Source organism: Chenopodium album, chromosome 23 (assembly GCF_948465745.1).
Source record: "Chenopodium album chromosome 23, dcCheAlbu1.1, whole genome shotgun sequence".
In the NCBI taxonomy this organism is placed as follows: domain Eukaryota; kingdom Viridiplantae; phylum Streptophyta; class Magnoliopsida; order Caryophyllales; family Amaranthaceae; genus Chenopodium; species Chenopodium album.
Genome location: NC_137856.1, coordinates 34959155 through 34970885, shown reverse-complemented (window position 1 = coordinate 34970885; position 11731 = coordinate 34959155). Strand labels below are relative to the sequence as shown.

Genomic DNA, 11731 nt, shown 5'->3' with positions numbered 1-11731 from the left:
TAGAGGGCAGCACAAGTAGTTTAATGACGGTCTTGCTAACGCGCCTTCGTATTCTAATAGGCAATGAATGAGGCCGATACAGCTTAGTCGAATACTCGAATAGAGGATTGATACTGAATAAGTGAATATTGATAAAGTTACCAATGCAAGGGCGAGAGCATGTCAAAAAAACATCATATCTAATTCCTTTGAGAAGTAAGGCGATACAAATAGACCAAGTACACTCTCATCTCCATATATAGACTGGGAAATTGGATACATTAGATCCAGTATTTGAATCCCTCCTCCCCCATTTAACCGTTGTATTGGCCATTGTGCCTTTACATGACCAGAAAGGGTAGGAGGGTGAACTAAAAAAACAAAGAATTCATTTACACAAGTTAACTTACAATTTGCATAGACCAAAGATCTAACCTGATAGATCTAGTAAATCCTAAACTATGGTGTTAGTACATAAAATGTCAGTAACTGTCCTAAACACACATATTTGACTCTCTATTTAACCCGAAAAAGGGTATATTTACCAGCAGATAGCAGTCACTATATGCTGCATTACTCCTACCTACAGCTTGAAAAATGTCGCTCTTGCTCTCTCGTCTTGAATACTTGTATTACTAACGTTGGATGTGGACTTGCAACCAAACAGGAACATGGGTTGATCTCCACTTTTTAGCAACGGACCGATGAGCCGAACCCATTGAACCCCACCAGCTCTTTTGAATTTTTTCTCAAACCCAAATGTGCCTGGGCCTAACCATGGGGACAACATTCAAATGGCGGACAGACGAATGTAAATCATTCTATAACAGCCAATATAGCATAAAGGCTGAGGCTTCCCCACTCCAAAAATTTCCTCCTCCCGGGGATAAAACCCACCAGCTTTGCAATCACCTTCCACACAATTTTAAGAGGAAGATATCAAAAGAGGTTCCACTCAAAGACCCCACAAAGCTTAAATATGCTCCTATCACATGGATATGCAATCCCAAATAGCCAAAATTAAGCACATGAATTGCTTCTTTCTGGGCCACCTCGCGCTAAATTCTCATGGTAAATGAATGGAAGAATCATATGATTATGTTGGGATTTGCCCGTAATTAGCATCCGTAATAGGCTAACCTCAGCATCGCATTATAGCAAGAGGCTAAGCGGAGATATCTGGCATGGACCCACCATAAAGCGTGGTGCACCCCACTGTATTTTTCCAACTTTTCCTGAAATATTGTTAAAACCAGGAATTTCAATGGGGTACTGGTAATCCATAATTATGGAATGATCTGATCCTGCCATCCCATCCAGCAGTTACAATAACCATTCCCCAGGCATTGGAATCAGATCTGCTCTGACAAGTTTTCAGAAATCTGTACTCAGATTTGTGCATTGAAGATGTTAAACTGGGAGAACGGCTTGGGGAGACAAGCTTTTCCTCAGGCCATAATGCAGAACCTTTAGGATGATACAGCTCTAAGAAAAAATCCTGCCTACAGGAGAAATGGGGTGGAGAAAAGTAAGGGCGCGAACCATGAGGTAAACCATTAAAAGCACCATCACGCCACTGAGTTCTGTTGACATCGTTTTGCAGCCCTGGCCAAGGTAGTGCAACAGACGCATTGGAAAGAAACCGCTCAGATGACTTAATCTTCTTTGTCTGTGACGAATCAGCATAGTCCTGATCATTACACTTCCAAATATAGACATTCGAGTCTTCAGATGCAGCGACTATATGCTTTCCATCAGCAGTGAAAAACGCTGTGCAGTGAGCACTAGTTCTTCGAAGGCCTGGAGAATAGAAGGGAAATGGATACAAATTAATTCAGGAACTTATGAACTGTTTAAAACACTGATAAGTCTTGCATAAAAACAGGAATTCTAATGAAGAACTCACCCTTATATTTTCCAATCACATTCACCCCTTGAAGAATCCTAACTTGTGAATCAGCACATGAGATCATCACTTTGTTTGGGTCTTGAGGAAAGAACTGCATAAAAGAAACTTTTTAATGAACACCATGGCAGATTATACCAAATGAATAGAATATACTCTATAAGAAGGGGAATTTGGTAATGACTAAGAAAGGATGAATACCTGAAAACCAGTTATCCGTTTCCCAGATGATTTCTTCTTATTGTGCAAAAAGATCTGAGCATCTAGCTCCAATTGATTATCTGAAACACAGAAGGAACACTGTTCAGTAAATCTATTTAAAGAACTAAATGCTCCAGATGTTACTTTAACCACCTAACGAAAAGACTAAACAGTTACTTAAGCTCGGAGGTTATGAACCAGGTTTTTTCACCATTACTTAATTATTAGGAGCGATTTATGACATAATTTGCTTAACTAGCCTATCATAGACATCCTTTATACCAAAGCGAGATCTGTTAAATCAGTAACCGAGTTTCTGTTTGAATTTCTGTTTTCAAGATTAGATGTTTATAATTGCACTGATCACACTACAAGTTTACATCATACCCGATGGAATACATAATTAGAGTTGCATTTAAAACAGCCAGGACAGGTATCTAGCAACATTTAGTACCTGATATGCTGTAAAAACGGCAACTCCCTGCAATTGACCCAATGATTCCTCCCTGATAAAAAGCACAGTTTATAAGTTTACTACATTAAGATCGGAAGCATTTTGAGACTAAACAATATGTTTGAAAAATTTTCAGACAGCAAACAGACAATGTACCTGGCCATCAGGGCGATAACACACGGCAGTTACTATGTCTTTAGTCTCAGTCCAATTGACAACCTTACAATCAGATATTTCCCAAACGCGAACCTTCCCATCTATTGACCCGCTAATGAAGCAATTGTCATCAACAGGGTTAAACTGAACGCATGTTACTGCATCAAGACCAAAATAACTCAATAAGCAGTTGATAAAAATCAAGAGTTTGCATTATACAATATATAACAAGAGTCTTGAAAAATTACCATAGTTATTATGTGGAAAGACTCGAAGGCAATGGTTGGTTCCCACTCGCCACAAACGAACAGTTTTATCCACTGATGCTGACAAGAGACACTGCATTACAAGCAAGAGTTGTAATTAGATGAGTGACAAAGCAATAAAAATGAATACAATACCATATATGCAATCACTCACATCATTTTTGGACCATGAAAGATCCAATACTTCACTCTTATGACCTTGAAACACATGTAATGGCTTTTCCGATATCCGAAACACCTTTGGAGGAAGAACCACACAAGCTGAGTCTGAAGTTTTCTTCAATTTGCTGTTTTTCTCTTTATCATGACTGAGGGGTTTCAATTCAGATTGATGGTTCATTGTGAAGTACACACATGATGGATCCATTTCCGGAATGTCGATCTCATTCGATCTATCATCCTCCACCACTTGCCACACTCGTACAATTCTGTCCTCCCCGGCACTAGCCAAGAATTGCCCATCAGGACTGAATTTCATTGTCAAAATCGCGCCTTTATGAGCTTGGATGTTCTGGCCATAGTAAAGGGCTGAAAATTCCTTTGACTGTTTCTTTGTTTGATGAACCTTCACTCTCTGAATCCCTCCCCTAGCAGAAGAATCACAGCTACATGATTCGGGTTCTCCCTCCATAACACAATTAAAGCTGCGCAATCTGTTCAACCACCATTTCTTCACCTTCTTGGTAGGCCCCACTGAACTGCTCATTTCTGTATTTTCAACAGGCGAAAATCCTTCACTCGACGAAGAAGAACTCAAACTGCCCTCAGACTGCTGTGCTCTGACAGTATCATCTGAACGCGATTCATGGTTTTCATCAACCACATTGCCCTTCAACCCCTCACCTACATTTTCCTTATGACTCATATTTCCAGACAACTCTGTATCATCAAAAGAACAGAATGATACAGGACGCCTGCTCGACGAAAGCTGACACTCAAACCTTCTGTTTCTCAGCTCATTACCATTAACATTTGTAATCCTATCAACCTCAATTTCAGAACCACAACTTTCTTCAGAACAATCACCAGAAAACTTATTATTTACATCAAACCCCAACCAATTAAAGAATTTACTACGACGAGATTCAACACTTTCTGGATTTTGTATCCACACATCAAATTGTGCACTACTAGACACAGAACAACACGCTTCACGGGAAGAACTCGAACGAAAATCGCAATCGGAACCCGAATCAATAATCTCCTCAAGAGCATCAAAAAACTGGTTTTCACCAGGATCACTGCAAGTATCCATTGTTTGCTTGAACATAAGCCTCAACCCATCAAACCCCTCCTCAAGTAACCAACTTTATTATATAACCTCGGCAATGTGCAAACTCCTGAATTTCCTCCAAACAAGAAATTCCCAAATGAGCAAAGATTTAATACTATATAAAAATACAGATAATAAAGTAAAACTAATTGATTTTCTCATAAACAACATATACACACACAAATTCCAAGACCAGTATTTTTGCACCAATATTATTATATTTTACTCCAAATAAAACAATTCTAGAAATAAGCACAAAAACACAATCAATATTAACTAAGGATCCCGATCCAATAAACTAACTGAACCTGGTCTTTTTACACCGCAACACTCAACATTAGGAAATGGTCAAATTTCACAATAATTAAACTTTCAAAAATTTTAATTTTAAAATTGAAATTGAAATCATATAAACCCTACTTGCATTTTCCAGTAAAATAACCCCTTAAAAAAATCAGAAAAATCCATCAACTGAAACCCTTGAAAAAAAACCCATCATCAGAAATTCAAATCAAAGTAACACCCACTTCAGAAATCCTATAATTCAATTGAATTCCACTCAAAAACAACCCAGAAATCAAAATTAATCACGAATGAACCAGAAATTAAAAGGGGGAAAAGAAGGAATCTTACAAAAAGATTATGAATTTGCCGAGAAATCAGAATAGGAAGTAGGTTGATCAAACATTTAGAAGATGAAATTTGGAGCTATCTAGAAATTTGATGGCTCCGGGAAAGAAGAAGAAAGAGCAAACCAAAGCAAAGCATGATACAGAAGAACTACCAGGAAATAGAAAATTATAGTACATGGGAAAAATAAAAAGGAAAATAAATAATACTCCGTAGTTAAAAAAAACTAGAAAATTGGTACTATTTGGAGAAAGGGATTTTAATTTCCTTAATTATTTTGGTTTTATTTGAGGAAGTTTTTTCTTACCGTAATTTTTTTAGTGAGAGAAAAATGGAGGGTCCAAGAAACGAGAGAGAAAGAGGAAGGTGTGGGTTTATAAATTAGTCGCAAGTAATTTTCCACTTTATTACACAAATACACACCTGTTCAATTTGGTAAGGCAATATTATTCTAACCACTAGTAAAATTTTGTAAAATATTTACAACTATTCAAATTATACTCTTTGATATGCATACTTGTATATCTTGTCATGAGATTTTTTTTTTTTTTTATTAATCGTATTTAGGTATGTCAAGTTAAATTCGAAAGTTGTAAACAATAATTTCCCGATCACGTGAGATATAGAATTCTGACGTGTTTTGCGTATATTATATTGACATAGAACAATAACTGATATTATCATAAAGTTTGCCTAGTTTGACACTTCGCGTTACATTTGTTTGCGCTTTTGTTGGGTAATTTGCTTATTGTGAACTCCATAGTTTGTATTCGGGCTTTGCCCATCTCTTTCACCTAAATAAATAGAAGATTTTTATTATTATTATTTTTAGGTGATCAATATATTTCGACTTTCACATAGTCTTATATGTGGCTGGCCACACCATGTGACAGGAGTTACTTCGTCAGTGTAATAGGGGTTACTTGATCAATGTTAAAGGGGTTACTTTGTCAGTGTTACAGGGTTACTCAATTAGTATTAAAGGGGTTACTCATTAGTATTACAGGGGTTACTTTGTCAATTTATGTGCGTGAGTTATTTTGTTCTTTTATAAGTGGCCACACACAAGATGGGCTGTTCTACTTTTTAATATAGTGTGAATGTTGTTATATATTCAAACATTTATATTAAAAAAAACTACGAGTTTGTTATATCCGACTTTATTTTATCTTAATTTATATTAATTGTTTAGTATTTTTTTATTGCATTGTATCTACTTACTTGTATGTTGAACTTATTTTAACGATATTGAGTTTATCTAAACTTATTGAATAAACTAAGTTTAAATTAGATAAATTGAAGAAAACATGGCCTAATAAATATATTATTCCGTAGATAAGATCATCTTATTGTGGTAGTATTAATATTTCTTAATAATACAATTTATATTTTTTTGACAAAACTTAATAATACAATTACGATCTTATCGAAATATAGAATCATAGTGTATTTTATTTTATAATCTATTGGGAGGGATTGTTAGATTTTTTTTTAATAGTAGTGTATTAACACTTTAACTCTTTAAGGCATGCATGGTATGAAATGGTCTACAAAATACTTGTTTATCATGCATGATTGAGAAATTTGATGTTGCACACATCACATTGAACCATCAATGAAATTGGAGAGTTAAATCAAAGGTTCTTAAATTTCTTGCTAAAAATTGAGAGCAATTCCAAATGAAGAGTTGGTTGCTCTAGTTTCCTTTTGTGAAGTCTTTGGTAAACAAATTTGACTTTGAATTTCTAAGTTTGGATGGCTTACTTAATTGGTCAACATATAACACTTCTTGTGGGGACCTAATTTTCTCACAAATATTAGTCTGAAATTTTCTTTTGCTTTTCAATGTTCACTCTCACCAACCAAATAAAGTTTTATTCATTTTATAAATTTATATATATATTTACTTGTATAAGAAAGCTACAATTTAAAAATGGTATTTACTCTCTTGTATTTTTCTTAAATACTCGTAATAATTTTATTTGGTGTAACTAAAACTCGATATATATGATCATCATATCGTTTTTATTAGAATTAGTACGTAAATCCTCATAATGTTTTCCGAAAGTATCAATGTCTCGATCATGCTACTCGGGTGGTAAATAAACACTCTTTATAGTATATTAACTTAATAATTATTTTGTACATCTTCATATGAAAAAATACCGAAGGAACATGCTAAGCACAACAATTTAAATCGCATAATTGTAGTGGAGGGGGAGAAATAGAGCATAAATTGATGTATGTCCCTTAATTAAAAAGGAACATTCACGCATAATATGGGCCATACAACAAATAATGTACACCATCTTGTAAATTATTGGTTTTCAGTTGTATTCATGTGCTCATTATGAATTGGTTAGTTGTTCTGAAGAAATTAGCATGTTCATCATTTCCTTATTAAATTTTAAATCATTTCCTCGTACATTTTTCCAGTTGATATATTCAAGGATACCATTGGTTTTTTTGGACAAAGTACCCAGCATTTTATGACAATTTGATTGGAAAATGTCATTTTTAAATTATATATAATTTGGTACTGTACCTTTTTCTAGTGAATTTATACCATAATGAAGTATATAGTAATCGATGGAAAATAATTCAATGAAATTAATGTAATTGTAACAAGGTCAACAGATCTAAAAGCTAATGTCTCCAATAGAACCCAACAATATCATAACAATTACAAAGGGTAATTGCTGTCTTTGTTTGCATTTTACATAGCAATTTAACTTTAATTAGGTAATGGTCTCTTTTAGTTATTTTTTTTCACTTTTTATGATTATGATTTATTACTATTTACTAGTACTAATAATATTTTCAACGCCTATGATTTATTCTTACCTACTATGTATGTCTCTAAATTGAGAGATTAGTCTATTGTCTCCTAATTGAGGGATTAGTCTACTAGTAGACTTTTTTTTAAAAAAAAGTTACTATTTTCTTGTGCATCTCCTTATAAGTTATACCCTTATGTTGGAACTAGATTATATAAGTGTAACTACAATTATTTAGATCATCATACTTTGGACTTAAGTAAGAAATAAAATCAATAATTATGTCGAGCATCTCACTAATTACGTTTATTGATACTCTATTGAATACAAGTATGAATCATTTTGAATAAACTAGTTTGATATCAACTACTGTACTTCATAATCACTTAATTACACAAAATTCGTATAAAATTTTCACTAGCCGATCATAATAGTTTCACCGATAATAACTGTTATATAAATTAAATGTCAAAGTTTTAATTTGGACTCCGTAAGCAATTTGAATATTGCTAAACAAGGCTTGATCAAATCAAGGCTTGATAATTGTGTGGATTTTCCTAAACCCTTCTTAGAAGGAGGTGGGTATCTAGCTTCACTAGGATGCCTTTTTTTGTAAAACTTTCTTTTACTTTTTAAAGAGCATTATGATGAAAATTAAATTATCATAAAAAAAATAGCAAATGTTGGTTATTACTGTAGTTTTAGTGCTAAGTACGACACTCTATTCTCCTAATCTTTTTAAAAGAACTTTGATTGCATGTCCACTATTTGACTATTTTGTCAATTGGTTCTTCTTTTTCGAATGAATCTAAACATTGATCAGTTTCTAACAATAATGCAGAAAAGCTTTTGTAGTTTTGCAATTCTTTATATTTAATAAAAATGTTTGAACTATGTGAAGTAAAGAAAAGGTGGAAGAAACCATAATAAATTGCTAACTTATTTTGTTATCTAGTGGTTTTCCAATATACTCTACAAAACTTAAACCCTACTACTCTGCTACAGGTTAGTGACATTCAATTGTTCTTTTACTTATAAGGATGACAATATTTTTGTAGTTTACTAAAGTCAACAAAATCTTTAGCACAACGAGTGTATTGTATACAAAGTTAGTCATTCTGAACAACAAAGTTAGTACTCAACTCGTTATGTATACTTGCAGTATACAAGAACAACAAACCTAATAAACTGTTTCTAATCATCGGCAAGTTCTAGCCTATTTCTATTGGAGAGCTTTCATTATCCATAACTGATGAATTACATTTATATAGAGTTTATCGGCACATTTATGCTAGTTTAATAGTTGATTTTTGAGTCTTTTGTTGCTTTTTAGGTCGTAATTGCATAAGTTGTCCATTTTGTGCTCTATTACGCATCGTTTGTGTTTTCTTAATGTTTCAGGTAGTTTTTATAACTATTTGGACGCTTTCGGAGTGATTTTGGAAGAACCGGATAATGAAAGGATGAAAAGTCGATGAATCGAGGTTGTTCAATGAAGGATATATGTTTTTGGAAGCTTGTTTTGAGATTTATATGCATGAGGAATGGATATAGCATCCACAAGGGTTGTTATGCACTTTACGGAAATGAATTTGAGTTAGAAACGAAGAAAAACGATGTTTTACAAAGTGGCAAAATTGACCTTTGTCCACTCTTTTGATCATAACTTGAGTTCTACAAATCGGATTGATGCGATTCAAATTGCATTTGAAACTAGACTTGAAGAGTTTTCAATTGATAGGTCACACGCCCCAAGAAGCCTTCTAGAACAGAAGTTATAAGCGTTTGAATCCAAGAAATGCTGTCAGCCTCCCGCGGGATTTTGCTGCGGGTCTATCCCGCGCCCACTCGAAGCCTGCCGCAGCTACTGCCAGGCCGCGGGGCTGACCTGCGCCCGCAGGTTCCGACGAGCAGCCAAGGCAGCCCACGAGGCTTCATTTGATGCTCGTCTTTCACTTGTCTCTCGATTCCGTCGATCTTATTCGTGCCACATCACCTTCTATTGTCCAATAATAATTCAACTTATGTAATCTTTATATTTTCTTATTTCTTTTCTTTATTTATTTTTAGATTAGTTTTAGGATAATATTAATACTCAAGGGATATTATTTTCCCTTATGCCTTTTATATCTTTTATTTTTTTACGTTCTTTTGAGTTTTCTCTCGAACCCTAGTTTCTCATGGCATCTCCATGGATTCTTCCATGGATGATTCTTGGGTTTATTATTTTAATTCATTGAGGTATTTTATTTCTATTTTCTTGCTTTTTATTATGTTTTATTCCTTAGATCTAGTTTTATTTATTTATTTCATGCTAGAGTAGTTTTATTTCTAGGGTTTGGGAATCCATGTTTATATTATGAATCTTGATTGATAATTTTAATATTTTGATTATTAATTTCTCTAATTGATAGTGTTTTATTGTTAATCTTGCAACCTGATCAATTGTATGATTAATTATTGTTAATAAGAGTTTGAATCGAAAGATCTTACTTTTAGAGGCTTACCTACAATTAGCAATTCTGATTATGTTAGCGACCGAACTACATATGTTGAATTGAGAGCGTTGAGACCCGACCGTAGGCTTAGCAATTGCTCTAGATAATTGATTGATTGAATTGTTATTGATTTTTGATAGATTTAGAACTATAAACATGGTGAACCATAACCCTAGGTCTTTTTATTATTTGTTTTATTCCTATTCTAATTTAGACTACTTTTCTATTTAAATTTCGTGACTTGTTTAGTTTCTCCAATTTCTTAGAGGTTAGATTGAATATCATCTCTCTGTGGATTCGACCCTACTTACCCTACTACATTGTTAGTTGGATTCGTTAGGAATTTATTTTTGACAGGTGTACGACAACCTATCAATAACACACAAGATTAACAAATTCTAAAAATGATTATGCTAGCCATGAATATACTTGCGGTGGGACACCTAAGGACTAAGGTCAATTAACCCAACTACTAAGCAACATAAATCAACCCCTTTCCAGGAAACAAACCAAGACAATGTACTTAATTAATTAGATAATCAAACCACCTTATAACTATATAATATGAGATGTATGTCACATGCCCTAAATCTATGTCTCTACCCTACAACAGTACATAAGCAAATAACATTACCTAGAAAAGCTTGAAAAGAAAGACATCTACTTTTTTATAATCAAACTTAATTTCATTACAAATTTATAATATATGCTTTACTATATAATTTCAAGCACTTTAATCATCCCTTAAATATCACTATCATAGTAATATCCAAAAAAATACTGTCCTTTAAATAGTTTTTGTTGGGGCATTATGAAGAGTGTCACTATCATTATTGCCTTACAAAACAAGGGTAAAATATTGTATACGGAAATTAATTGTAAATGTTATAATGTTGTTAGGAAAAAGGCAAAAGGCCAAAATTTTAGCAATAACAAATTAACAACCGTGTTAGGAATCATCCAATAATGTTAAAAAGGATTGTCTCCCTCCTGCCCCCCTTTAATTATAAATAATTAATGCTTGTTTATTTTGTTTCCTGACTTAAATTTTATTAATAAATGAACTATAATCAGACAAAAAGTATGCTAATAATGTGGTAGGTGATCAAATAGAGGGAGTGTTGAATTAAAACTCCATGTATTTTAATTTCAATCATATGTTATATGCCCCTATATATAATAAAGGAATAGAGTGAGGGATAGCTCAAGTGGTTAAAGCTTCCCTCCCGATTCCAGAGATCTTGGGATCGATTTTCATCCCCACCCTTGTGGCTCTCTTAGCACCAAAAAAATATATATATAATAAAGGAAAATTATATGATGAACAACCCATATTGCGAATGGTTGTATCATTACTATCATGTATGTTAGTATGTATATAATGAGATGAAAGTGAAAATATTAAAATTAAATCAAATTAAAATGTTTTCACACATGTATAGTTTAATAATAATTTTAAAAATTTATATAAAACGTGTATTAGACAATTTTTTTTTTCTTGAGGAATGTATATTATTACGGAGTTAATTTAAGGATTGTATATATCATCACCAATATAATTGTATAGGGAAGAAAAATTCTGCATAAGACA

At 33.4% G+C, this 11731-nt stretch overlaps 1 protein-coding gene across 1 annotated transcript; it reads right to left on the bottom strand.

Moving 5' to 3' along the window:
• Window positions 1-205: 205 nt before the first annotated feature.
• On the bottom strand, window positions 206-5083 carry LOC145608922 (WD repeat-containing protein YMR102C-like). The gene is made up of 8 exons (XM_081664505.1): window positions 4869-5083; window positions 3117-4302; window positions 2945-3035; window positions 2697-2854; window positions 2541-2592; window positions 2087-2166; window positions 1886-1979; window positions 206-1779 (listed from the first exon to the last, which is right to left on the bottom strand). The coding sequence occupies exons 2-8, from the start codon at window positions 4230-4232 to the stop codon at window positions 1241-1243; spliced, it is 2130 nt and encodes a 709-aa protein (XP_081520631.1). The 5' UTR covers window positions 4233-4302; window positions 4869-5083; the 3' UTR covers window positions 206-1240.
• Window positions 5084-11731: the final 6648 nt, after the last annotated feature.